At 43.0% G+C, this 27,812-nt stretch overlaps 4 protein-coding genes across 4 annotated transcripts; 1 reads left to right on the forward strand and 3 right to left on the reverse strand.

Annotated features, from left to right (window-relative positions):
- Positions 1-1,207: 1,207 nt before the first annotated feature.
- On the reverse strand, positions 1,208-4,940 carry LOC134461041 (zinc finger protein 287-like). The gene is made up of 3 exons (XM_063213778.1): positions 4,718-4,940; positions 3,800-4,134; positions 1,208-3,486 (listed from the first exon to the last, which is right to left on the reverse strand). Exons 1-3 carry the CDS (start codon positions 4,872-4,874, stop codon positions 2,197-2,199), a joined length of 1,782 nt encoding a protein of 593 aa, XP_063069848.1. The 5' UTR covers positions 4,875-4,940; the 3' UTR covers positions 1,208-2,196.
- A 1,381-nt stretch (positions 4,941-6,321) lies between these two features.
- On the forward strand, positions 6,322-8,909 carry ndufa6 (NADH:ubiquinone oxidoreductase subunit A6). The gene is made up of 3 exons (XM_063223841.1): positions 6,322-6,491; positions 7,000-7,115; positions 8,415-8,909. Exons 1-3 carry the CDS (start codon positions 6,353-6,355, stop codon positions 8,544-8,546), a joined length of 387 nt encoding a protein of 128 aa, XP_063079911.1. The 5' UTR covers positions 6,322-6,352; the 3' UTR covers positions 8,547-8,909.
- Positions 8,910-10,062: 1,153 nt separating this feature from the next.
- On the reverse strand, positions 10,063-11,375 carry LOC134469689 (essential MCU regulator, mitochondrial-like). Its single transcript, XM_063223842.1, has 3 exons — positions 11,131-11,375; positions 10,401-10,545; positions 10,063-10,320 (listed from the first exon to the last, which is right to left on the reverse strand). The coding sequence occupies exons 1-2, from the start codon at positions 11,287-11,289 to the stop codon at positions 10,408-10,410; spliced, it is 297 nt and encodes a 98-aa protein (XP_063079912.1). The 5' UTR covers positions 11,290-11,375; the 3' UTR covers positions 10,063-10,320; positions 10,401-10,407.
- A 1,582-nt stretch (positions 11,376-12,957) lies between these two features.
- Positions 12,958-27,386, reverse strand: fam234b (family with sequence similarity 234 member B). The gene is made up of 14 exons (XM_063213789.1): positions 27,319-27,386; positions 26,081-26,626; positions 24,388-24,510; positions 22,959-23,118; positions 22,632-22,723; positions 18,480-18,595; positions 17,795-17,945; positions 16,307-16,448; positions 15,581-15,775; positions 15,062-15,143; positions 14,750-14,911; positions 14,490-14,604; positions 13,251-13,477; positions 12,958-13,151 (listed from the first exon to the last, which is right to left on the reverse strand). Exons 1-14 carry the CDS (start codon positions 27,353-27,355, stop codon positions 13,149-13,151), a joined length of 2,151 nt encoding a protein of 716 aa, XP_063069859.1. The 5' UTR covers positions 27,356-27,386; the 3' UTR covers positions 12,958-13,148.
- Positions 27,387-27,812: the final 426 nt, after the last annotated feature.

The raw sequence follows: 27,812 nt of genomic DNA on the forward strand, positions 1-27,812 counted from the left end.
ACACTGATCTATCATGTCATCTCTGGCAGCAGAGCAGTGAGGTGGTCAGCAGATATGGAGGTGGAAGGTCTGCTGAATACGCTGTGCAGCTGTTCATCAGCATTGCATGCCTCCTCAGTGATGTGGCAGCCTTCAACCTTATCATCAGGCTGTCTGTCCTCTCATTCCATGTGGACAGACACCATCCATAACTGTGAAAATCGTGATACGAACCGACTTGTGAGTTGATTGTATCGTTACAGCCCTAGTGGACACCATCCATAACCTGCTGGACCATGACCCCAGTGAACAGGCCCAGCAGCTGCTGAGTTGGAGAGTGCAGCCATGTCACGCTCACAGCTGTCAGATGGGATGTCTTGGACCATGATCAGCTAGCTGCAATGCTGAGAGCAACCTCTGGATCAGGCCAGAGTAAAGAGCATTATAGTCCTCAAGGTCTGATCCAACATCATGACTCAATCTGAGAAGGTTTGCTTTCCATGTGTCAGTGCCCTCCACTTTGTCAGGTGATTATGATGTCCTGGGCTCATTCTCAGGAACAGGTGACCGTTCCTTTTGGTCAGCGATGATGGGCAAAATGGATCCATTAGTTACACTTTAGTGCCACATATTTCCAAATGACCTTGTTTTACCTGTCCAATTCAACCAGGTGATCAATAAACCAGCCTATCACTTGGCCGAATTGGTCAGGTAAAACCAAGTCATTGGAATATGTGGCACTAGATTGTAAATAATGAATCAATTTTGCCCATCACTGTTGGTCAGTGTATCATTTCAGCTCTATGCCAACATTGCAACTCTTAACATCACTTGACTTATAACGGCTCCTCCCCCGTCGGAATGGTGGGACATTTCTAAAAAAACAGATGCTGCCATTCTGGCAATTGAATGTCAATGTCAGAAAGTCAGCATATCGGAATGGCACATGTAACCTGGGGAATCAAGACTAGAGGATTGGATTGTAGCCCCATAATGCACAACGTACGAGTAGCATTGAAAGGTTAATTACCATTGTATTACTCTACTACGACATAACAGAGGGCTTTCGTTATATAGGTAACACTTTAGAATAACAGGCACTTATAAAGTATTAGTAGGCCTAACACTTAGTTAATAATGAACTCAGTCATTGCCATTCTGATAACAACAAATTTATGACGCCTTGTTTTAACGGGTTAACAGACTATATTTCACTGAGCACAGCAACCATTTTTTCATATCTTTAATTAATTATTTTATGATTCTTCATAGAATGATCAAAACAATAGGCATAATACATGAAAAACTGTAATGTCCTCTTGATTCAACTACAATCGAGCAGAGCCGCAAGACGTAACCTACAATTGTTTAGAAACAAATACCGTATGTCGAAACATGACGTAAAAAGAGCAAAATGTTACTTAACTGAAAATGAACACACAAGGGCACTTTATCCATTAATTCAGTACAAGAGACAGGCTTCTCCTTCAGTAGGCCAACCTCAGAACAGGAGGCCTCCATTTTCTAACGGACCTCAGTGTTCTAACATAACTGCCCAACTGCAACCTGGACTGGGTTGATCTCAAGGAATTTTAAGTGTAGGCATATTCTTTTTTTCTATAGAAAGTCACTCTACATTTCAGCATTAGGCCTACAGACCAACACATACAGTATATCAACAGTTGTTAACACTCTGCAGGAACACTGCAGGTACACTCAAAAAAAAGAAAAAAGGTACTGCAACTATGCTGCTCATTGAAACTGGGCTGCCTATTGCCAAATTTGATCTTTTCATTAAAGTTTACTAAGTAATAAACTAATATTTTCTAGTATGGCCCAAGTACAGTCATTTTTGCAGCTAGAAATGGCTTCTTCTGGAAATTCAAAATGGCGAATCATGGAGAAGATCCCCCTTTTCATGTATGAAAAGTGCGATTTTTCCAGTCATAGGGTTAGAATACTTAGAATTTGATGGTGGTGGCAAATATTCATGAAAAAGGTAACATTAGTGAATGGGTAGCATGAATTCTGGAAATAAACAACTAAAAATCTTACACAGTGTACCTTTAAAGTGTAATACAACTTAATAATACCAAACTTTTCCAAAAATATATAGGCTATTTAAACCATTTCAATTACCTGGTTCAATCCAATATTATCAAATCTACACAATAGGCCTAGATACCAAGACTCTTTGTCCTGCAGGACAAGGGTTTGCTAATGTTGTGTGGCCATATGTTTCTTCAGGTGGGAGGTCTGTTTAAATTTCTTGTCACACACATTGCACTTGTAGGGCCGTTCCCCTGTGTGAACTCTATTGTGTGCCTTGAGGTTGTTGGGGTCAGAAAATGACTTGTCACAAGTCAAGCAGACATAGCGTTTCTCTCCCCTGTGTCTCTGCATGTGGGTGTTGTACGTCCCACGGTGCCTGAACTTCTTGAAGCAGACAGAGCACGAGAATGGCTTCTCCCCCGTGTGAAGGCGCATGTGGGTAGCAAGGGTCCACTTGCACTTGAAGCCCTTCCCACAGACCTTGCACTCGTACTCCATGGCGCTTGTGTGCGTTACCTGGTGACTGCGAAGCCCAAACGCGTGAACGAACGTCTTGCCGCATTCGTTGCACCGGTGGCGTTTGGGCTTGTGTGTCAGCAGGTGACGTCGGAGGCCCCGTCCGTCAGGAAAGCCTTTGCCGCACCGCTCGCACACCCACGGCCGCTCGCCGCTGTGGATCCTGCGGTGGCACTCCAGGGCCTTGGCGCTGCTGAGGATGCGATCGCACACATCACACTGGTTCTTCTGCCGGGGCTCCTCCGTAGCGTGTGGCTTCTCCGCCACGATGACCACGCCTGTGGGTGATTTCCCGTTGATGACGCTTGGTAGATGTTCCTCCACGCTCCCTGCCTCCCTGGCCGACGGGGTCATGCTCTTCATCACTCTGCGGTATGTGGACCTCGTCTGCCGGGAGCTGGTGCTCGGGAGGTCGCTGCGGCTGAGCTGCGAGTCAGTGTTGCTTTCGGCGTCGATATCGCACTCCTCGAGCACCACCTCCAGTTGGGCAGGTGTGTCCCTGTCCTCGACGCTGGCAGAGCCTGGAACTGGCAGTGGCGGCGACGACGACAAGGTAAGGTCATCAGTCGGTTGTGTCAAGGTCAGTGTGCCCTGATGTCGGGTCCAGGTCACTGCGCCCTTCTGCTTCTGTGGCAAAGTCGCTTTGCCTTGCTGCTGGGGTGCTGTCAAGGACACCTTGACCTTTGGCTGTGACAAGGTCAAGGCAAGGGGAGCATCAGTCGGTTGTGTCAAGGTCAGCGTGCCCTGATGTCGGGTCCAGGTCACTGCGGCCTTCTTCCGCTTCGATGTCGCCGTGCCCTGCTGCTGGGGTGTTGTGGAGGACACCTTGACCTTAGGCTGCCGCAAGGTTGGCGTGCCCTGCTGTGTGGCGGTCAGCTCTGAGGACGTCAGGTGGGTAAGGGCGACAGTGGGGTGGCCCCGGGTGGCCTGGAAACTGGGCTGCACGATGATGGGGGAAAAAATGAAAACCCGATTATTTGGATCAAAATCGAAATCAAGATTATTGATCACGATTATTGAATATTTTTTTTGCAGAACTTTATTTTAAATCACAAAATGAAATACAAACAAGAATGAATTATAAGGGATGAACAAAAAACTGAATTGTAATAATTATGTAGAAGGCAAGAGACACCAGGCTGTCAGCATGTTCTGGCTTCAAGGCGCTCGAAGGCAGGTCACTTTTGGCACGATTAAATCCTGATTGACATCACAATAACATCACAATTTTCGATTAATTGTGCAGCCCTACCTGGAAAGCAGACAGTTTGACGGGGATGAGGCTGGACTCCAAAGATGCCTCCCCGCGCTGCTGCACAAGCAGCTGGCTGGGCTGGTCCTCCAAGATTTTTGTGAAGAGACACGTCGGCTGTGTTTCATCACATGTGTCGGGCTCTTCTTCTTTGACAGACACAATTGCAAATTCTTCCTGGCCATTCTGTAGGGCGTCTGGAGGCAGGGCTGTGGGATCCATGGGGCTGCATGATCGCTCCACTTGGGTGGCAGTTGTAGGTGCATCGCACTGTACACCAACATCTCGTTTGGAGCACTTGGATGGGCTAGAAGCATCATCTGTAAATATGTTACCTTCAGAGGTGGAAAGAGATCAGAAAGATTATACAAAAGTAAAAGTAGGCCCATCTTACATTGCCTACACCCTAACCAAGTAAAAGTAGCATACCTAATATCAAAAAATCTACTGAAGTAAAAATAAAAAAGGACTTTTTAAAAGTAAAAGTATTCAGTTACTTTTAATTAGCTTTCCTTTCGAAAATTCAATGTTTCTTTTTCTTGAATTTAGTCCATAATCTCTCTCTCTCTACCTTGGCACCTGCAGTAGTAAGTTAGTACACACACACACACACACTTCCACAAGATATTATGAGAAACTCATAAAAGATAAAAGCATTATGCTCTCTGCAATACAACATAATGTTCAATTTCAGGCGTTTTTTACACTGCATTTTGTCTCTATTTTTGACTCAGGCTTATCAGGCCATTGTAATTGAGTAGAGTAGGCCTACTTGAGTCAAAACGCACACACGTAGCTCTACTCTACAACTTGAAACAAGTAAACGTATGCATTTAAAAAAAACTACTTTAGAGGTTAAGAGCTACTCAAGTGCAATACTTGAGTAAATGTAATTCGTTACTTTCCACCCCTGCTTACCTTTTAGCACGTCGTTTTGTTTTCTTAACTGGGCTAACTCGGCTATGATGTTCTGCACTGTCATGTCGAATAGTTTCGATGTCTCTTTAACAGCTGAGTGCAAAAGTTTGCTCATCATCAATGACAATTGATTTTGGAAATCTTCGTTGCTTGCCATTATAGTTGCAGCGTTAAATATCCGCTTTATAAGAATTTAACTAGTTCCATCCATTGTGCTACTTGCTGAAACTGAAGACTGCGTGTGTGAGCTCATTTGCAATCGCATCCAGACGCAGTCTTCACAGCACGCACGCGCAATGCGAAATTATGACACATTCTGGTTAGAAAATTCCAACCTGAGAAAATTCTAGAAATTCTAGAAAATTCTCTAACCAGAGACTAAAAATTCTATCCAGACTAATATAAACTGCGCCGTCATGATCGTCGTTGACATCTCAAACGACAAAACTACATAAACCTCATTATTAAACCTGCTGTTACCCAAATGAGTCAGTAGATGGAGCTAATTATCAATCAATCAATCAAAAAAAAAAAAGATATTATCAAATGTCATTCAATGTGCTGAAGGATAGAGAAAATGGAAGAAAAAAACTATATTGTGTATAATTAACTATCTATCATCAAAGGCAGATGAGAATTAAGTTGTCTTTATTTCCTTTTAAAACAATACACTGTTGGGGCATTTCTAATTAGGCATTTCTAATGACTCCAGTTCTAATTAGGACAGGAAGTTGATTCCAGCATTTTGCAGCATAATGACTAATATATACCATTTCACCCTGTTTAGACCTGACCCTAGGTACACAAATAGGCCAGTAGCTGGAGATAATATACTGTTAATGACAGAGCTGTGGATAAGGAGTTCGGTGAAACACTCAAGGAAAATCACCTCAATAAAGACAAGCCTGATGTCATTCAATGTGCTTGAGAGAGAATAAAGAGAAGAGAGAACTAAATTGTTATAGCCTAGAATGTGGAAACTGAAACCAACAGAACTTTTTCTTTTAGAAATCGCAGAAGAAATGTACGTTTAAGTACCTATGGCACTATGGCACATTCCCCTACGGGTGAAAATGGAATGTTTAACTATAAAACGCAATGATGTTTATGTTTATTGCTCCAAATCTCTCTCTCACACACACACACACACACACACACACACACACACACACACAGAGAGATAGAGATAGAGAGAGAGAGGCGGGGGGGACTCCAACTCCCACTGTGATTGTGACACAGCACTCCACAGCACACAATTGAACACTGCACACAACGAAATTGCATTTATGCCTCACCCGTGCAAGGGGGCAGCCAACAATGGCACCTGAAAGGGAGCAGTGCGACGGGACCGTTATGCTCACCTCAGTCATGGAGAAAGATGGGGGAGTGAGTCTAATATCTAAAATAACTAGAAGTAGCCAACATATCTCGTATATTACTGTATTCTAAAGTCAGAAACATATTCACATTTACTTATTTGAACAATATTGTACATAAAAAACATTCTCCACTGTTAGTATGGAGGTCTGACATGTGCATGTAGGCCTACCACACCCAACCACAGGATGGCAGTAAGGTGAAATGTGACATCGACGATAAAAACCATCCGGAAACTACTAAACAAGGATAACAAACATGGCGTCCACCGCTGCGACCCGAGCGGCCAGCGGCGCAGTTAAAGTTGTGAAACCAATTTTCAGTCGAGACATCAATGAGGCAAAACGAAGGGTTCGTGATTTATATCGGGCATGGTATCGTGAGGCACCAAATACAGGTAATACCTGAATCCGTGGTAAAATAAGTTCTCGTTAAGCCAGTAGTCAAGGTCGTTATATGGCCGGTGCTAGCGGACTAGCTCGGTTTGCTATCCCACATCAGTACGTTTTGTCAAAGGACAGCAGCAGTATTTAGGTATCAAATACTGTCGTATCTGTGTACTAGTGACCAACAATTACACTCAGTGCTTAGCTCACTAGATCATTAGTGTGCTGAATCGATAAAGGTAACATAGCTCCAAACAATCTACTATCTGCCCGTGCCTAGCCTTAGGTTAGGCATCTGGTTATGTGTTGGAAATATTGCATACCACTTCCCTAACCACCATGCCAGTGCACTTGCAGCTACAGTAACATTTTAGGGATGTAAAACAAAATCAATTGGGCAATGTGCTTGATGTCGTTCAATGAATGAAGCATAATGTCAGTTGGAACGTTGATTGTCTCATCCATGTTCTGCTGTGTTGTTGGAACGTTGTCTCATCCCTGTTCTGTTTTGTTCTGTAGTTACTTTGTACCAGTTGGACATTTCCACCGCCCAGGCTAGGGATAAGGTGAGGGAGATGTTCAACAAGAACAAACACATCACAGATCCTCGAGTCATTGACATGCTTGTAATCAAGGTGAGACCTGTATTCATGTCTATTATTTTACCCACTGTAGATGTTTTCTGAAGATTCCTATTCTTCCAGGCCAGATCAGGTCATTTAGTCTAATGCAGAAGTCTCCTATTCAGACAATGTCGCGTCTCTCTGGGCACTATCTCACAGGTGGTCCCTTAACGAAACCCCCTTAGTGCTTTTACCAGTTAAGGCGGGCACAGTGACAGCAAACACCCACCACCTTGGCAAGATCACCAGAAAAGAGAAATATATTGTATTGTGACTGTAATTTCCAAAGTTGTTTTACCAAAATTGTATAAGCCCTATACGCCGCCTTTATCCGGCTCCCAAAAAAAAAATAACGTTATGTAGGGTCATATGTTTTATGACGTGTTTAGTAAAGAAATGTTAGAAATTACATTTGAAATACTATTAAGATATTTGTACAGGGGACCTAGTGAAGGTGGGGTCTGTTGTATAGGTGGCCGCCTTCAATATAGGCCTAAAAAGTGCAGGGGAAATCCTGGTTTGTGTTCATTTTACGACCCTTGGAGGACTTCATTAAATTTGTGGCCCCTCGAATGAAAAAGGTTCCCACTCCTGTTGTAAATGCTGGCTCTGATAGTCCGGCCTGAAAGGAATTGTGAGCAGCTGGACCTCTCCAAGGTTCATGATGAAGTCCATTTACAAATGAACTCCCTTTGCCCCTCTATAGATGCTTGTGAGAAAGTTGTCTGTACATTGGGAAGGTGTTATGATTATTTTATTAGTTTTCAAAGGCAATGTCAATGATCAATAAATAAACAATCTTGGGACATTCCGTGTGAGAAGAACTACTTTCACACATCTAACGTCATCTCCTCTCACCTCTGTTGAATATATCCATAACTGTCTAGCAGGGCCTAGTAGGGGCATAACTATGGTGGGTTCAGCAGGTGTGGTCGCACCACAGCCTGTCACCTTCAGGGGTCCGCCACCATCCCCAAAATGAAAATATAATAAGAACTTCATTAAATTCTGATTTGGTTAGGAAAAGAATTGTCATGTCTCAACTATACGTAGTAAGTTATCAAAACTGCATTATATTTTCTCAGTGAAAGCCAACTTTGATGTCCATCTTTAAGATGTGAAATATTATAAAACCGTGTCGACCTCTGGTACTCGCACCAGGGCCTTTGAATGACTTGGGCCTGGGATATTTTTTTGAATGTGTGCATCATTCACTTTCTGGAGCTACAATAAAAGGTGTGTGTGTGTGTGTGTGTGCTACTATAAAGGTGTTTCAGTGTGTTGAAACCGCTTTCCCTCTGTGATGCTCAGGGTAAGATGGAGCTGGAGGAGACCATCCACGTCTGGAAGCAGAAGACCCACGTGATGCGCTACTTCAGCGAGACTGAGACGCCTCGCCCCACAGATTTCCTGTCGAAATTTTACCAGGGTCACGACCCTTAAATTGACCTCCTCTCCCACCACGCTAGCTTCTGTTCCTCCGAGTCTACAGCCAGAGACGCTGTGTGTTCTGTAACATTTTGAACTGTAAATACACTTATGGTGATCCATTTCTTTGTCATGTGCTTTTGTTTGACAGTGTGATTGGACAGATTTTGATTTAGACAGAGTAAACTAGGTGATGATACAATCACCTAGAGCCCGATTGGCTCCTAATTTGGCAATGTAACAATCATTTAAAGTTGTCTGCTGATACAATATCTAGTTGAAGTCGAAACATCTGTTGGCTTAAAGATACCCATCTTCTTCTGTCCATAGTCCTCTTTCTGTCATGTCTGGCAAATGGCATTAAATCTTCAAAAGCTGTTCCCTTGTAGGGAACTTTGTCAGGCTCACCACAAACATTTATATACTCATTGATAAAATACACATATGTTAGAAAAGGTGCCATCCTGATGAACATGTTTAAGTGAAATGAGTGGTGCAGGGGTGTCAAATATAAGGCACAGGGATGCAGCCCGCCATGTTTCAATCTGGTCTCAGACTTGTAGAGGGGGGGGGAGAGACTGTCAAAATAAGAAGTAAATCTCTAGCCTTTTCCTATATTTGATGCGGTTCTCAAGAGTTCTGATCTTTAAAATCTTGAACAAGTTTCTTTTGGTCACCTAGATTGGCTAGCAATGGGATTCCAATATGAAGTAGAAATTTCCAATCTTTTGAAATGCGTTACTGGTCTGGCCCACTCCAAATCAGACCGGCTGTATGTGGCCCCTGAGCTGAAAGGAGTTTGACACCTCTGGACTAGTGCCTCTGTGTATTATAAGGTATGTATACATGGGCACTTCTGATCCGATTAGAATAGGGATATGTTTCTAGTCCGATCAGGAATTCCCTTGTATACGGCCCGATCGGACTAGATTTCTTTGATCGGATCAGAATTCTAATCGGACTAGAAGAGGTGGTGTAGTCCGATCAGATGGTCCATGTATACACTTCCACTTGTTTGTTTGTGACGCAATCGTGTCACATATTTTAACAAATGAAGCTCTGGTTATCCTAACATTTTAACGCCATATTGGTCGCTGAATTCCTGCAGAACAACTCTCTCCCACCAACCCTGGCTTCGTACTCTCATCCACAGACTTCTTTCTTGTTTGTGAGGTGTTTTAAGTGAACTGGTGACAACAGCGCGTCGGAGTGCCGCTGTTACGCACTTGCCCATAAGCGCAAGCGTAAGTACAGCAGTGTCGCTTCCCGCTGCACTTCCAGAAAGACTAAAATTATAAATAAAGCAAGCGATACTTTCATGTTTATCGCAGTTTCAACCATATAGCCCGGCCTGTTGCTAACCACTGTCCCTGGTAACCGCGCGTGGCAGGTATTCGAACGTTCGAGGACAATGTAATGTATACACTTCATTCCGATCAGACTAATCGGATCAGATCTATTCCGATCGGCGAAAAAAGCGCCATATATACACAGCTATTATTGATGCTTAGCATGACAGACACACACTTAGGTCTTTTCACAGCACTTTATTATTTTTGTATATTGAAAACAATTCTGCAAGTGTATACACATTAATGGCTTTATCAGTGAGGTCCTTCAGCCAGCAGCTGCAGTTCTTCCAGTAGAGCACAGGATAGGCACAAGTGGAGACATGAAAATACAAGGGAGCATTTTTCTACATTTCTCTGAGTGGGTGGGCGTTAAACATCCTTGACATTGAGTGGGAGTCCCTTTGACATTCTAATGGTACCATTTTCCCCCTCCAACCCTGAAAAAGTAACAACGGGAGTCATGTCAGACACACAAGTCAGCTATTCAAGTTGTATTTATAAGGTAGAATAAACTTACATCCATCTCAGTCATCATCATCGTCATCCTCAGGGACAAAGATGTCGTGCTCCTCTAGAAGAGCCGCGAAGTTCTTGCTTATCAGAGTTCCAACATACAGGAAAGGCACCACCACTATTATGAAGCGGATCAGGCCGAATGAGGTCTGAAAGTACGGATTTAAAAATGAGGATATGGGAAACACATGCACCTATCCAGATAACACTGAGCACACATGGATTTATTACCTAGCACAACTCTAGAATAAATGAACAGATGATCAAAAGAAGATCATGTGTTATGAAAAATGAAGTTAATTTTAAAATGCTATTATTTCTGAACGTGTCAGTGTGTGCATCATGGCAGATGCATTTTAGCCCCATGAATGAGACTTTTTAAAACCGCAGTTTTGACGCGCGCATTCTAAAACTAACATGTAAGATGACACATATGACAAATGACTGGAAAGATAGTCTGAGAGGTGCTTCTGAAAATGTAAACACTTTCACTTGCATGAAAGCATTCTGCGTTATTTTTGCGAGGGACATCAAGGTGATTCAACGTGCATGCTTCCTCAAACGTCTCATTATTTTGCGTATGTCAATAGGGGCAGGCGCCATTAAAAACGCACCAAGCCTTGTGTTTGTAGTGTTTCACAGAGACTCTCGATCTCGAAACTACCTTGAAATAAACCCCGTGTCGTGACAAATCGATAACAACTGTCTCGACAAGCTGTTCGTAAGCTACTTACTTTTGGGGGTTTGGGTAAGATGGCACCGCTGGCCGACGACACTGCGTTTCGGCAGGGTGTGGAGAGGGTTCCAGAAGTTTTAAGTCCAGTCAAACCTGATGAAATAACACTATTCCTAAAACCTCCCAACCGGGAAAGACGAGAGATAAAAGTCGCCATTGTCCTTTCCTGTGACAACAAGCGACAAAAAAAATCCAGCAATGCGGAGGTCTGTCTGTCTATTCAAGAGCGCAGTTAGCGACAGTGGCGAGCTTATCTTAAAGGTGTAGTGCACCATATCATATCGCACACAACCTTTGCATCATTCATACAACAGGAGTGGCGAGGGAAATATGTCGGCGTCAATCCCCTGGGTGGGCTGAAGTCGATGGCGCTTGAGGGACACTTCCAGTGCTTTGCCTGTTTTCCCCACACATGGATTTGTTTTTTTTTTTGTTGTTTTTTTTTGCGTGAAGCAGAGTTGTACTTAAGGAGGATAGAAACGTGCCCAAATACTGGGGTGGGTAATGACACAGTCACCATAGAAAATTAAAATCTTAATGTTTATTTATATAAAGCGGAATAAACCTTAATAACAACCTAGCCAGTCCACTACAGTAGTCTGGATTGACTTAGTACTTTATCTGGATAGAGTTGGACTGGTACAAAGAGCCACTTTCAGAACAGAATTCACTCAACAATACATTGTGTATTCTGTACACTTGACAAATGATCAGATTATCCTTAATTCTGAAAGTCTAATATACTTAGATTCATCCTCTCATATACATAAAACAATCTGAGCAAGATCATATTTCACAATATTTTCAATTCTTCATAAATAGACTTTTCAGAGGAAAAAAGTAATAAATACTGTACAGGAATAAAAATATATACATCATTGATTACATCAAATCACAACCACAACAAAACCACTATCTTGGTTTAATTGATAACAGTACCTGACAATATTTACAGCTGACAAAAAAGATAGGCAAAAATGACAATATCTGGTGTTAACTGCCAGTGGAACTCATGAATAACCTTTGTAGGCTACAGTATAAATTAAAATAGTGTAGGTTCAATTCAGTCAAAATAAACCAGCTGAAGCAGTCAGAGCCACTGATTTTCTTTTAACTCAGCTGCTAGTTAAACGTATGCGGATATTGTTACTTCTTTACATGTAAACACGATATGTGGATAAAAATAAAACTCCATTATGACAGGTGCATTTCATCCCCATAAATGAGATACTATTTAAAGCCGAGTTTTGAAATGCGCATTCTAAAAGTGTAAACGAGAGACTAAAACCAATGAGTTTTCAAAAATATCCATATACGTGTAAATGGCTTCTTAGACACTTAAAAGTTTTATCCTTTACCTCATATGTTTTGACGCTGTAACTTCTGTCAGCTGAGGAAGTGATGGAAGTAAAGGTAACCATGGGTTGATTCTCAATGCTAAGCAGCATCTGGTCTGTTGCTATACTGAGCTGAGGGGTACACTGACATCAAGGTTCAGTGATAAAACCAGGCTTAGTTAACGAACAGGATGTGGTAAACCTGCTAATAGATATACATGCCGGCATCATTTAGTTAAGTCCAGGCTCTTCTATTAGATGATGTACCTCTACCACAAAGTAAACTTAACCTGGTTTACTACTGAACCACGGTCTATGTCAAATATGGCCAGACCATTTTTTTTGGTCCTGGTCCAATCCTGGTTCAAAACAGCAAACCCAGCTCTTCCCAGCTTTTCAGCTTGTGCTTAGTAAGTAATATTTTAGTTCTAGGACACAACTGTGGTTTCATTGTTCATGACCCAGTGTAGCCTTTTTTGTACGGTCCCTGTACAGAAATGTCCAGTATAATACAAGTATCTAGTCCACAGAGAAGACTGGTGTACAAACAGCATGCTTACATAGTGCATATAAACTTAATGTCTTGGGCTGGCAAAAAAAAGAGATATCCATATTCTTTCACTGTGAAGAGATCCCCAGGCTTTGTCTCCATCAGATCTGTAAACCGTCTGTACACCAATCACTGCAGACAAAACAAAAAAAACTTAGTTTTGTGTGAAAATAAATCAGTCTACAAGACAGTCTTCTCAGCCTGCTATTTCAAACATCCTCGCTCTCTCACCTGATCTTTAAATGACAGCTGGCCAAAGAACTTAGTGATCTCGAAATTCCCCGGTTGGACGGGGCCAGGAGCCCTGCTCTCCTCCCCGAGGCGTCGTATCTGTGCCCCTGAGATAGCGGTCTTCAGGCTCATGCTCTTAACCACCTGAGTGCCCAGCCCCAGGCCAGACGTGGGCCGCGAGAACACAGCGATGTACGCTGCATCCTTCCACTGTTCTTCATAACTCACTGGAAATGGCAGACAACATTACTGTGAGTAAGCACTTAGGTATGGGGGGGGTAGGGTTGGGAAACAGGCGAGGCCGGACTCAAACCCAGGTCCTCATGAACAACTGTCCACACATGGCATAGGTGCACCAGCAGCACACTGTGCCACAGCACCCCCCAGGCTATGGGTCAACTTAAGTAACACTTCTCACCACTGACAGTACTGACATAAAAAGTCAAGTCAAGTGAGGTCAAGTCGGCATTGTTGTGAATTTCCTTACATGCACTGGTCATGCAAAGAATTGAAATTACGTGTTTTACTTTCCCATACATAGACATAGACATACTTTAGGCATGGACATAGACACATTATGTGTCTCAAATGGCGAACTTGGGCACTTCGGGCACTATGTTTCAGTGCGTAACCAATACGGCACGGCATACTGTGTATTGTTTCTTAATGCTTATTTATTGTTAGCTCTTATTTATTATATGGTTGTCTATTGTCTGGAATGTGCTGTGTGGATGGCCAGGTGGCATTCAATTTCCCCTGTGGGGATTAATAAAGTCTCTCTCTCTCTCTCTCTCTCTCTCTCTCTCTCTCTCTCTCTCTCTCTCTCTCTACTGAACGCAATGAAACATAGCGCCTGAAGTGCAAAAGTGCGCCATCTGAGACACAGCAATAGACAAAAAGACATGCAGTGATTAAAATATATATTAACTAGAAATGCACTCAGAGAGTGCAGACCTCGGCCAAGGAAGCTGTTTGATAGAACATTTGACTATGTTACATACTATTTTTTTCCACCCCGCAATGGAGAAGAATCTTTAAAAAAAAATCCTGGATCCAGATCGTGATCCGGATCACCACCAACATTTTAATCACTTGTTCCTTTTGTCATTTCCAACAACTCCACAAAGTTTCATCCAAATCCGTTAATAACTTTTTGAGTTATCCTGCTGACAAACAGACAGACAAACCAACGTGACCAAAAACATAACCTCCTTGGCGGAGGTAAAAAAAGATGGTCACCTGCAGCAGTCAATACTGTGTCAGTGGTGCTGGCCAGCTCCAGCAGCACTGTGGGATAGGATGGGTGCAGTAGGAACAGCTTGCGGACCACCGGGTCAGTTGGCGCTGCACCAGTCTGTTGGAAGACATAGAAATAGGCATAGAAAAGGTATTTTTCTCAAACAGCAAATACTAATATTACTTAGTTAACAATGTATTAGTTATGTTGAACAACTTTTTTTTTTTTTTTCAATGGAAGGATCGCATCAGTGAGTGGTAACCTTGGTAGCGTTCCAGTCTGGTTTCAGAGGATCACCCGCCCAGAAGAGAAACAAGGATTGGCCGACTGTCGTCATGACAGCAGAGCCTTCCTGTGCGAGGCGTGGGCAGATAAAATCCCTCTCCCACAGGTTATTGCCATTGGCTCCATCTATAATCCGGACCTGAGAGTAAAAGGGTGTATTGAATGACTGAATTAAAGCAATACTAAGTAGTTTTCACTTTCCCCCCACAGGTTGAAAGTGGTATTCCTTTGTAGCCAGTGGGGTGCACAGACATTTTGGGATCTCTGTGTGTATATCAATGTTTCCCACCTTTCTCACGCCTGGAGCAGCAGTCATCTGAATGAGCACATCCGCTACTCCGTCTCCATTGAAATGGCCTGGACTCGGGCGGCTGAAAACAGCAGTACAAAAAACATTAGTTCAAGTTCTTTTCTATCTTTTTCTCTAACCTCTTATTTAGATATTTCTTTTCTAATTCTCATTTATTTTGTCATCTTGTCCTTCAATTTCTTGTTTTGTTAACTTGTCCTCTAACTTGTTACAAGTCCTACCGAGCCCTTAAAATGACATGTGCAAGCAAAAAATATCCTGAAGGGTTTCTCGTGCACACCAGAAACTTGAGTGTGCAACCAGACACTTTTAGGTGTGCACAAGAAAGCATTCAGGATTTTTTGTTTTACTTGCACATGTCATTTTAAAGGCCCCAACCGTACAATTCTACTAAGAAGAACAAAGAGAATACTGCCACAGAAAATACCAGAAACATAATAGCAATTGAACAGATAATGTTATCCTCTCATTCAGGTCTCACGTCAGGCGTGTGCATACCTGTGAATGGCTGGTGCGCTGTGATTCCACACGGTTCGGGTGTCACTCTCCTCCAGCACAGAGAGACTGCTGTTACCGCACACCACCACCCAGTCGCTCTGGCTGGAGTTCAGGGTGGACATTCCATCCAGGTTATTGTGGTTGTTGCACTGACCAGCCACCAGGGGGACAAGGAATCTCACCTGCTCTGGGCCGCTGTAGAGAAGGCCGCCATTAACGCAATTAGAAAATTGTGAGGAAAAAGAAATCAGAAAACATTGGGCACGTGCAAATTATTTACATTATTAAAGCGTTTTATGTTTTGTGCTCTATTGACATTGGCATCTGTATTGTGTGTTTTTAAGTTGATAATTCACATAGACCAGTGGTGGGTAACCTTTGTCTCGAGGGCCATTTGCGGCCCTTGAGGCTGTTTTATCCGGCCCCCGATATAGTATTAATTTTATGCATCTTCACATGAAATATGACATATCTTGCAAAGGAATCTTAGAAAATACATTTCCAGTACAATCAAGTTATATTTAGGGGACCTAGAGAAGGTGGGGTCTGTTTTAAAGATGGTTGCCTTCAATTAAGGCCTAAAGTGCAGGAGGAAATCCTGGTTTGTGTTCACAGAACGGCCCTCGGATGAATTTGAAGTGGCCCCTCGAATGAAAAAGGTTCCCCACCCCTGACATAGACAAAGCCTGACCACAAATACTGTACATCTACATAGATGTACCCTACCTTGATATATGGATGAGTGAAGAAGAGTTTGATTTCCTCAGCCTCTCCCAGCGAGGGTCCTTCCGCTTCAGCTTGGGTCCTACAACCCTTTCTCCACTGGCCTTGCTGTAGATGTCCCTCAGTGTCACTGCCTCCACAGTGCCTGTGGAAATAAATACCCGTTAAAAATGATCCTTTGTGTTCTCATATGCTCAACAGTATATAATTTTGTCAACATGTTTTTACAGTAGCACACTGGCAGAACGTTTGTGCAGAGGTGAGTTCACCACTTTACCAGATTAGTTCTGTAACAGTAGTCCAAAAATCCCCCTAAAATGTGCAGATTTTAGTGAATGTACATGCCGAGGGCTATATTATAATCTGTTTGTAATGGGTGTGTTGTAACCTCAAAGTCAGTTATTTACACACAACAAAGGGTAGGAGGTGCTCCTTTTTCTAGTTCTAGTTCTAGATTCTGTTCACACATGAAAGACTTGAGAAAAGCTGCGCAGGCCAAAACATGAACATGAACACTGGCATGAGAAAAAGAGTGTGTAGCTTCTTTCACCTTCATACAGTGATGTAGTTCTACCAGCATTGGAACATTCACTGTGTTTTTGTGCTTTGTACAACTATCTAAGGTTATTTTCACACCTAGTTCCCTTTAAAGGAACAGACCACCCTTTTTTGATTTTCACATAATTGCAGTATTTCCAAGCATTATTCATGAATGTGCATATCATTTTCGTCTATGTGTTTGCATTGCCCTGTTTGACAGTATACCCAAATTAGGCATAGTAATGCAAGTCTATGGTACAAAATAAAACATCATCAAATGTACTTATAAACCACTTTAAAATGAATGTAACATTCACCAGAGTATAAAACAGCAATTTAATTCGGTCCAGTGATCACTTGTGGCTTGATGCTAAAGATACCAGTTACTTTCAGTGATTATGCTAAGCTATGCTAATAATTCTGATCCAATAAATCTAAGTACTGAAAACAAAGAGAAGAAAATGATATGCACATTCATGAACAATGCTGGGAAATACTGCAAATATGTGAAAATCAAAAAAGGGTGGTCTGTTCCTTTAAGCGAACCAAACTCAGTCCTCTTTAAGTGGACCAAAAAATTAACAGACAGTAAAAGGACTCAGTTCTGTTTTTGTCCATACATATTGTGGATGTATTACAAAAAGAACCAGCTGCTCTTTCTGGTCCTGTTACGACTTCTATGGGGTGTCAGTCCTCTTTTTTGATCATGCCCAGTCCCCTAGAGCTCTCCTAAATTGATTACACCTAGTCACAAGTGTAACTTGACAGGACTCATAAGTGGACCATATTGAGACCACATCAATAAAGGTCTCAGTATGGTTCACTTCCGCAGGGTCTGGGAACACTTTGGAGCATTCACAAATGTGCAGTAAATACTGAGTCATGGATCTGAGTTCACTGACTGGAAGGGACCAGGTGTGAAAACAGCCAAAGTCACTGTGAAGCCCTTACCTAATCCAAACAGAATGTAGTAGGCCCCCACTTTGGTCTCATGGAGAAGAGGGCCAATCAGCTTGCCCTGTGCTGTGAGGTTAAAGGTCACTGGATTACCAATCGGAGTGCCTTTTAGTGCAGACAACAGAACCAGGGAAAGGTCCGACACCTGTTAATGAAAAGTAACATTGTCCAGTCAATAGTTGACCCATCAACTAGTCTACGGTGAAGGTTAACTTTATACACTAATCCACTTGCAGCAAAGCATTCCCGTCATGCTGTATTTTTTATTGTTGTCATTTTCTGACTAGGGCACTGCGTAAATAGGTTGATGCTTTCTTATTTTGAGCCCCTGATGATATTCAGCAGGCAAAAAGACTGTGTGTATAGTAAATGTGTGTATAGTAAATACTAGGTTTGGGTAGAATCACATAACAAACATGCTAAAACACAGTTTATGGACACACAGGCACAGTAGAATGCATGGAAAAATAGGAAAAAAGCTCACAAAACATATACTATAAGTGAAAACAGACAGAAATCGACATCGGACTGAGGCATAGTAACAGTAATTAATTATCATTTCTAAAACGTAATGAATTAGTTATTTAAGTAAAAGTAATGATTTGTTAACTCATATGTACTACATATTCTATACAATGATTAGTATGCATGCAGTATGTCAAGCACTGTGCAAACCTACATGGTCATCAGGCAGCGTGACGATGAGCAGATCTGGAACGGAGTCTCCATCCACATCAGGGAGGGACACCGCTGGTGACTCTATATCGCCAACGGCAACAGACCACAGCTTCTTTCCTGAATAAAGTGTTAGGAAGGGCTAATTAGGGCGCACAGATAGACAGCACGTTTCCATGTCCACACCTCACGGGGGGTGGGGGGGGGGACCGAAGGGTAAGCCGCTCCCCCCCAACCCTACTTCACATCCAGACAGTAGTTTGCACACTCTTCCTGCCACATTAATGCATACATAACAATATGTTTTAGGCAGGGATCTATAACTACCTAATGAAAGACATTAACCCGTTAAAACACAGCATTACAAATTTGCTTTTATCAGAAGGGCAATGACTAAGTTAAAGTGCATAGAACTAAGAAAATCTTTGGCATTACTAGAGGCCCTGTGTTATGTCATAGTAGTGTTGTACTATGATAGTTAACTTTACAATGACTACTATTACAGCGTTCCACTGGTGGAACGACATGCATTATGGGACTACCAGACCATGCTGTCATCTGCTCTTTGACTTAATCCTTGATTTCAGTTCCAATTCGGTGCAAGCCGTTTTCTGGTGCCAATGCCAGCAGATGCAGGGATTAAAGTTTAAAAAAATCCTGAACCTGAACTTTTTGGTGCGTCCACGCGACCCTATACGATACACGGTGAAACGAGAATTTCATTACTTTTTAAGCTTAGTATTTACACTTATGTTTATCTTATTTATCTTATCCTTATGTGGGTGCCATGTCAGGGTCAAAGTGATGAATGACTTGAATGACTTTTGCAACTCGAATAGGGCCTACCAAGGAGACTAAAAGGGTGTCAATAGTGCTAATCATTATTACATAATTACATACTTATTATATCCCCGAAACGCGGAGCGTCGGGGATGTAATGGTTTTGCGTGCACCGCCGCCGCCGCGTCCGCCGCCGCCGCCGCCGCGTAAGGTCTTTCGTGTTAACGCGATAACTTTTGAACGGATGTTTGGATTTGTCCCAGATTTGGTGTGTGAATGCTCTAGGGCAGGTTCATGAACTGATTCGAGTTTGGAGGTCAACAATTTCAAGATGGCCGAATTCAAGATGGCCGAATTTTTGTTTGGCCCATTACTTCTGACCAGGTGGATGGATTTGTCCCAGATTTGGTGTGTGAATGCTCTAGGGTGGGTTCATGAACTGATTAGAGTTTGGAGGTTAACACTTTCAAGATGGCCGAATTCAAGATGGCCGAATTTTTGTTTGGTCCATAACTTCTGACCGGGTGGATGGATTTGTCCCAGATTTGGTGTGTGAATGTTCTAGGGTAGGTTCATGAACTGATTCGAGTTTGGAGGTCAACAATTTCAAGATGGCCGAATTTTTGTGTAGCCCATTACTTCTGACCGGGTGGATGGATTTGTCCCAGATTTGGTGTGTGAATGCTGCAGGGTAGGTTCATGAACTGATTCGAGTTTGGAGGTCAACACTTTCAAAATGGTGGAATTTTTATTTGGCCCATAACTTCTGACTGGGTGGATTGATTTGCCAGGTAACTCCTTAATTTAATGGTTCACCATTTCAGTGAATCTACCATATCAGGTAGGCCTACAGTGTAATAACCAGTGTAACAATATTTAATACCATGTAATACTAGTGTAATACCAGTGTAAAAATAGGCAATACCAGGTACAGTGTAATAACCAGTGTAACAATATGTAACACCATGTAATACTACTGTAATACCAGTGTACAAATATGCAATACCATGTAATACCACTTACACACAAATAGCCTACATGATATACAGTGCCCTCCATAATTATTGGCACCCCTGGTTGAGATGTGTTAAAAGCCTTAAAATAAATGCAGTGTTTATTGCAGAAGAATACTGTCACACTGAAAATTTTAGGAAAATGTAGCCTTCAACTCAAATGAATTGTAAGAAAATAAAAATCCATGACTAAAAAATAATTATTTTTCATTAAATCACCTCTTCCACAATTATTGGCACCCTTAACAATTCCCAGGAAATAAATATAATTGAAGCATTTCTGTCATTTCTACAGTAGTTTACAAAGTTTACCAGAGTATGTAGGAACATTTAATTAGTAATTCATCACTTCCTGTTTCCCTGGGGTATAAATATGACGTGACACCGAGGCCATTTCTCTTACCCACTCTTAAACATGGGAAAGACAAAGGAACACAGCATACAAGTGAGGCAGATGTGCGTCGACCTTCACAGGTCAGGCAGAGGCTACAAGAAGATTGCCACTCAACTGCAGCTGCCCATATCCACTGTGAGAGGAATAATTAAGAAGTTCAAAACAACTGGAACAGTGGTAAACAAGCCTGGACGAGGACCCAAGTTTATTTTGCCACCACGCACAGTGAGGAGGATGGTAAGAGAAATCAAAAGATCTCCAAAGCTCACTGGTACAGAATTACAACAAATGGTAGCATCCTGGGGTCACAAAGTCTCCAAATCAACCATCAGGCGCTGTCTACACGCCAACAAGCTGTTTGGGAGGCATGCACGAAGAAAACCTTTCCTCACTCACAATCATAAACGCAAGCGTCTGGAGTTCGCCAAGCGGTATTGGGGCTTCAACTGGGACCGTGTGCTTTGGTCAGATGAGACCAAGATTGAGCTTTTTGGCAACAAACACTCTAAGTGGGTCTGGCGTACCACGAAAGATGCGCATGCTGAAAAGCACCTCATACCCACTGTGAAGTATGGGGGTGGGTCAGTGATGCTGTGGGGCTGTTTCGCTTCCAAAGGCCCTGGGAACCTTGTTAGGGTGCATGGCATCATGAATGCTTTGAAATACCAGGACATTTTAAATCAAAATCTGTTGCCCTCTGCCCGAAAGCTGAAGCTGGGTCGTCACTGGGTCTTTCAGCAAGACAATGACCCTAAACATATGGCCAAATCTACACAGAAATGGTTCACCAGACACAAAATCAAGCTCCTCCCATGGCCATCTCAGTCCCCTGACCTCAACTCCATTGAGAACCTGTGGGATGAGCTGAAGAGGAGAGTACAGAGGAGAGGACCCAGGTCTCTGAATGATTTAGAGAGATTCTGCAAAGAGGAATGGCTGAAGATCCCTCTTTCTGTCTTTTCCCATCTTGTGAAACATTATAGGAGAAGATTAGGTGCTGTTTTGTTGGCAAAAGGGGGTTGTACAAAATATTAACACCAGGGGTGCTAATAATTGTGACACACATTATTTGATGTCAAATAATGATTTCTTTATGTGGGATTTTTTCCCCACTGAATAAATGCACTTGTATTGAAGGTTGGATTTTTCTCTTTTTTTCCATTAGGTCCCATATTATTTAGAAAAAAAATAAAATAATTGGAAGCTAAAAAACACATCTCAACCAGGGGTGCCAATAATTATGGAGGGCACTGTAAGTACAAAATTGGTACATGGTGTCACACTGGTATGACGTGGTATTAAATATTGTTACACTGGTTATTACACTGTACCTAATGTGGTATATCCTCTGTAATAGTGAACCATTAAAACAGTGTTACCATTTGCCCCATTTTTTCCTTCATTTTCACAATAGTCATTTGGTTTTAAGCCTATGCACGTCATTGATCTATGTATAGATATTAGATATATTTATTTTATATTTTGTATTTATCATAAACGTTCATGAAAAGGTGGACGGGAGTGGTAGGAATGATTGGGGACTGGAAGCGTCGCGTTTCGGGGATATACCTTAAGCAGTCGAAGGCGACTGCACAGGCAGTCTAGTTATGCATAATATTGTAGTTACATAGGCTAGTTCATCACAAAAGCATTAGAAAAGTATAGCAGAATATGAGCAACAAAGATTGAAATACCATGACATGTTAGATACATAACAGAGGTAAAAGCATAATCTTTGGTTACTTAGGCCTAAGTGTTTAATCCTGCCTTAAAAGAAAAGGAAACGCAAATGCCTGGACATGGCTGAATAATAATGCAAAATACTTTTAGTTTTAACGAATTGCTAATCAACTTAATTCATTAATGTCATTTTGGTGGCTACTATGGACTATATGTTGTCTGTGGTATATTTAAACATAATCATATGGCAGTTGAGGAATTTGTACTGGGGGTTTTGATGCAATCCTACCTGAAGTGCCATTGACGGCAATGAGATGGGAGGACCCTGCGAGCAGGCACACGGGATCAGGCTGGAGAGAAGGGCTCAGAGCATGCTGTCGCCTGTAAACCGGCATGGGACACCATTAACAATTTTACAAATGTCACAATTATCCTAACCTGAAGAATTGCCATTAACTGTATGATATGACCAACTTCCCTTACAATAAAAGCACCCACAGGAAGTCTATCTGAATGAATACTTCCACCTCGATGCATCATGACATCATACATACATCGGCCAAAGCCCCGCACCTGTGAGCTGTTTAGGCAGGGGGTGGTCCTGATGTTTCCGTACCTGTGAGCTGCCTTGGCTGGGTGTGGTCCTGATGCTGGTGTAGCCGGTGATGCTGATGCTCCAGTCTGTAGGCCACACTGCACGGACTTCACTGGCTCCCTCAGGGGATACCTCCACAACATGCCTCCATTAGTGGCAGACAGGGCCACCACACTGTGCTCTGGAATAGGAACACGAGAGAGAGAGAGAGAGAGAGAGAGAGAGAGAGAGAGAGAGAGAGAGAGAGAGAACGTGCACAGATGACACAAGTGGAGGTGCTGGACTAAACGAAAAAATAAAAAATAAAGGCTCCACACACTGATAGACACACCCAATGCCAGTTTACTTGCACAGCGTTTTGGACACGTTGTCCTTCATTTAGTAAGTGCCAAGACTAGGAGAATGGAGGACGAATAGTGGACAAGTCAAAGTGGCCCGTGGATCAAGAATGAGGAAGTTAGAGTGGAATAAATAGTGTGGTGTGGTGACAAGTGCAAATATGGAAATGAATAAGAGGCATACAAATGTGGTAAGGCGTAGGGACAAACGTGTTACACAGGTGCAACCCACTATACGTACAGTACACTGTGAAGAGCTAAAATGGTACCAATGCATTTCCAGTTTTTCACATCTATGACTTCATCAATGAATCAATATGGTTTGCTTAAGTTATACCCTGTCTACACTGTCATGCACACAAAGACATGCATGTGATCTAGGGTGTAATTCCTGCCAATTTCAGTATGCATTTGTATTGCTAAACGCTACATTTGATTGTAATGCAGCCTATTTTTGTCCAGCCCTGTCCAAGATCCTGGCCAGGTGCGTAGGAATGGAACCCCTGGGTCACCAATATTAGAGACAAGAAAGCTCTCGCACCACGTTTACATGTGCAGTGTTTACTTGCAATGTTTCGGTCTATTGACCTTCTTCAAGCAATTCAACTCTGCAAATGTGAGCAGTGTGCGTGAACTTTCTTCTCTGTAAGACATTTTTAAATAAACAAACCATACCCACAGTAGAATGAAAAGGACATCAGAGAGGGCTGAACAAAAAAATGCTGCGTCGGCAGGTACTGATAAGGTTAGCGTGAGCAATCCAACCGAATGTTGTAATTGGCAGGAATTCTCATTTAATCAGCTTTTAGCTTTAGGACTATTGTTTCCAGTTTGATCAGCTTTCAGTTTACAACATAGCGTCCATCACGTGCGCCAAGGGCATTTGGCAAGATGTCTGCACAGTGACCCAGTAAGGCTGATATGTGTGCAAATGACTGTTGGCAATTGGAAGATACAATTATCTTCTGGCCAACTGGCAACTTAATCAAGCAAACCAGCTTGGAAAGTACGAAACACACACACACACACACACACACACACACACACACACACACACACACACACACACACACACACACACACACACAATTACTTTCTGATTGGTTACCTACCTTTACTGTTGAGTTGTGAACTGGACATCTGGCTGTCATTGGAGGGCTGGGTGACACCTATCAATATGTCCTCTACACCATCGCTGTCCAGATCCCACAACGCCAGTGGGAGTGACATGACACCTGGTAACACAAATTAAAGGACATTAGACACATTCATTACATCTTATTATTACACACACACACACACACACACACACACACACACACACACACACACACACACACACACACACACACACACACACACAATTTTACACGTAATTAGTATTGCTACACCCATAAGGTCTCATTAAAATTAAGCAATGACCTGTTTGAACGAATACTCAGCGGAAGACATTTGTATTGGGGAGTGCTGTGGCACAGCAGGGTAAGGCACCTGATCACATTCAGGTTGCGTGCTCGTGGGGACCCGGGCCTGGGTCATTTCACAACTTCACCCCATCTCTGTCTCCCAGTCACATCCTCTCTTTGTGCTCTCAAACTATCCTATCTAAATAAAGGGCAGTCATGGGTGAGCGGTTAGGGCGTCAGACTTGCATCCCAGAGGTTGCCGGTTCGACTCCCGACCCGCCAGGTTGGTGGGGGGAGTAATCAACCAATGCTCTCCCCCATCCTCCTCCATGACTGAGGTACCCTGAGCATGGTACCGTCCCACCGCACTGCTCCCCATGGGGCGCCACTGAGGGCTGCCCCCTTGCACGGGTGAGGCATAAATGCAATTTCGTTGTGTGCAGTGTGCTGTGGAGTGCTGTGTCACAATGACAATGACAATGACAATGGGAGTTGGAGTTTCCCAATGGGCTTTCACTTCACTAAAGGCAAAAGCACCTAAACAGCTTTTGGCCAGCACTTTGTTTGTCGTGTGGTCAGCTGTTTTGCTGTAAATGAGGTTGGTTAAACACTACATTCAGCTCACAGAGTCATTCGGAGAGGATTAGACACAGGGGTGGTGGCTCTGGCATAATATTAGGTTAGCACCTTGGTCATTACCCCATTGATGCTGGATGCTTCCTATACGCTGCATTGACCTAGGCCCCTGGTGTGCCATAGACGTGGCATTCAGGCTCATGAGATTTTATATTTTTATTGAAAATGTGGGTATGTTAGAGCTGAATGAACAAGAGGAGCATCTCAACTTTGAATACAACTCATTTCATGTGTTTAGGAGGCTGAGATATTTAGGGTTTTTTTAATAGGCTGAGAGCTTAGGCATTTGGCAGGCATTTTTTTGCAAGTGTCTACTGTACATACCTAATGGAATAAGCAAGCTGAAGTATTGCGATTGTAGTTTGGGCATACTTAATCATACATCTAGTTGATCTTGTGCTTACAATGAGGCTTATAACGTGTGAAGAATACGTTTCCCTATGGAAACAGACATTCAGCTTCTTGTGCAAGACATTGAGACACTGAGTGGGTTGATTTTGCAATGTTTTATCACCTGATGGTGATCTGACGATAACAGGCTTCAGTGTTTCCCAGCTTTTATATGTACACCTCCTTGCTTCCCATGAGGCATCATAAAAGGTTGAGAACCACAGCCCAAGTGGAATCAACTTGTGGTGCTTGGCTTTCATTCTGTGGTGCTGCTGTGTCACAGAATGATCTATGTGCGGGGAAACACTGGGCTTGCGTACAATGCAGCTAAACCAAACAACCAGCTACAACAAGAAGAGAAACGTGTAGTCACCTCCTGCATCGCCTCCTAGCTCTCGCTCCCACTCCGGCCTCCGGTCCAGTCCAATTGCAGGGCAGGGCAGGAGAAAGGCACACAGGAGCACCACCACCATGGCTGTGCACAGGGGCACCATGAAGGCAGCTGTGCGTATGGCTCCAACCATCTTGGCCTTCTTCTCATCCAGGTCGCACTCTGACCCCATGCCAGTACTGCCTGAAGAGTGCATCCCTTGCGCATCCTCACCGGCGCCATCTCTGCCAATCTCCCGTTGACTGAAGTACTTTTGTCTGGTGCTACATTCCTCTGTGTCTAGTCGCGTTTTCCCCCTGGGTCTTTCTCTCCACTCGTCATCTTCATCTTCCTCCTCGTCTGGGCTGAACCTGCCACCCCGGCCGCTGCTGTTGCCGCTGCGTGTGTCTGATGTGGCCGTGCCGATGTTGTTGCTCCTGCCCAGGCCGTTGCGAGGGTAGTTGAGCACCAGGTCGTCCTCTTCGCTGTCGTCCTCGCTGTCTGCCTGGGTGAGCGGGTCATAGTCCCCCAGCTCAGAGCCCTTCTTGCCTGAGGGCACAGAGATGAAATGCGCTACTTACAGATATGCACGAAATAAAATGCGCATCGTGGAATTTCAATATGTTGTGCAAAAATTGTCAAAATCTTGTTAGCATCCAGTAAAATAGAACTGGGTCTTCTACCCATGACGTAGGCTACAGACAACGCAGTTGCAAATGGCTTGCAATTTTACGCCAAACGCGTTGTCACAATACCACACAAAGACATAAAACCCCCAAGAGTCATCTATGTTTCATTATGAAGCGCAAACAATCAGATTGTCACAGGGCCCGACGATTATCATTTTTTATTATTACATTGTAATAATCCCTGCATCCCTGGCAAACAGTGTCTGCAAGGTGCGTCACCAGTCTTCAGTTAATATTACTATTGTGTTATACATAGTGTTCACAATATCCATACCACTGTCTGAAAATGCTATACCAATCAAACACCACTATCAATATGAAAACATGATTAATGTTTTGAGGGATGCAGAGGGGCGAGAATGTAAACAATTTGGCTAGCCGACCTAATTGAAATGAATGGACATCCATACCAGCTAGCTTCTTAGCTCAAGTGCTAGCAGAATGTAACGGGATTTCTTAACAAAACTCATACATAAGCTGTTGTTAAACAAACACGCATCACACTATACATGCAATTGTTTTAGAATGATTGTTTTAGGTTACAGTACTTACCGGGCAACTTGAGGGCGCGAGACAGAGCTGCAGCCATCGCAAGTCCTACTAGCGGCAACCAATGACGACGCACAGAGAATGGGAACGATTCTAGCGGCTTGCTGATGCGTGGCTGCCTGCGTGTAGTGTCGGCAAGCTCAGCATGCTGTGACACGCATGTGGGTCCTGAACTGGTCCCCTGACCCGCGTGTTTGTATATGCCACATGGCTGAATGTGACAAATACCAAACTTGTGCCAGTCAATTAATTAGTAACGAAGTATTGCGATATTACGGTGGCCCAGTAGTGCAATCAATGTATAGGCCTACATTATACAACACAAATAAACAACTTTGAAAACAAAATTACATTGAGAAGACACACTTACATACGATATAGTGAAGAATGAATAGGAGAAGTGTATTTTTGGACATGAAAACTGTGAAAACTGTTTCATAGAACAAAATATGGCATTTATCAGAAAGTCCTATGTAGGCCTATGTGTATGTATAGCC

Source organism: Engraulis encrasicolus, chromosome 2, assembly GCF_034702125.1.
Source record: "Engraulis encrasicolus isolate BLACKSEA-1 chromosome 2, IST_EnEncr_1.0, whole genome shotgun sequence".
Lineage (NCBI taxonomy): Eukaryota > Metazoa > Chordata > Actinopteri > Clupeiformes > Engraulidae > Engraulis > Engraulis encrasicolus.

Excerpts from the sequence above, each read along its gene's own strand:
- fam234b (XM_063213789.1), bottom strand. The coding sequence starts at position 27,355 with ATGGCTGCAGCTCTGTCTCGCGCCCTCAAGTTGCCCG. Across the intron at positions 22,724-22,958 it reads CCAGCCAAGGCAGCTCACAG|GCGACAGCATGCTCTGAGCC; the intron begins GTACGGAAACAT and ends GCCGGTTTACAG. Across the intron at positions 15,144-15,580 it reads AGCGCACCAGCCATTCACAG|CCGCCCGAGTCCAGGCCATT; the intron begins GTATGCACACGC and ends TGCTGTTTTCAG.
- ndufa6 (XM_063223841.1), top strand. The coding sequence starts at position 6,353 with ATGGCGTCCACCGCTGCGACCCGAGCGGCCAGCGGCGCAGTTAAAGTT. Across the intron at positions 6,492-6,999 it reads TCGTGAGGCACCAAATACAG|TTACTTTGTACCAGTTGGAC; the intron begins GTAATACCTGAA and ends TTTGTTCTGTAG. Across the intron at positions 7,116-8,414 it reads TTGACATGCTTGTAATCAAG|GGTAAGATGGAGCTGGAGGA; the intron begins GTGAGACCTGTA and ends TGTGATGCTCAG.
- LOC134469689 (XM_063223842.1), bottom strand. The coding sequence starts at position 11,289 with ATGGCGACTTTTATCTCTCGTCTTTCCCGGTTGGGAGGTTTTAGGAAT. Across the intron at positions 10,546-11,130 it reads TCTTACCCAAACCCCCAAAA|ACCTCATTCGGCCTGATCCG; the intron begins GTAAGTAGCTTA and ends CCGTACTTTCAG.
- LOC134461041 (XM_063213778.1), bottom strand. The coding sequence starts at position 4,874 with ATGGCAAGCAACGAAGATTTCCAAAATCAATTGTCATTGATGATGAGC. Across the intron at positions 4,135-4,717 it reads ACAAAACGACGTGCTAAAAG|GTAACATATTTACAGATGAT; the intron begins GTAAGCAGGGGT and ends CCACCTCTGAAG. Across the intron at positions 3,487-3,799 it reads TCAAACTGTCTGCTTTCCAG|CCCAGTTTCCAGGCCACCCG; the intron begins GTAGGGCTGCAC and ends ATCATCGTGCAG.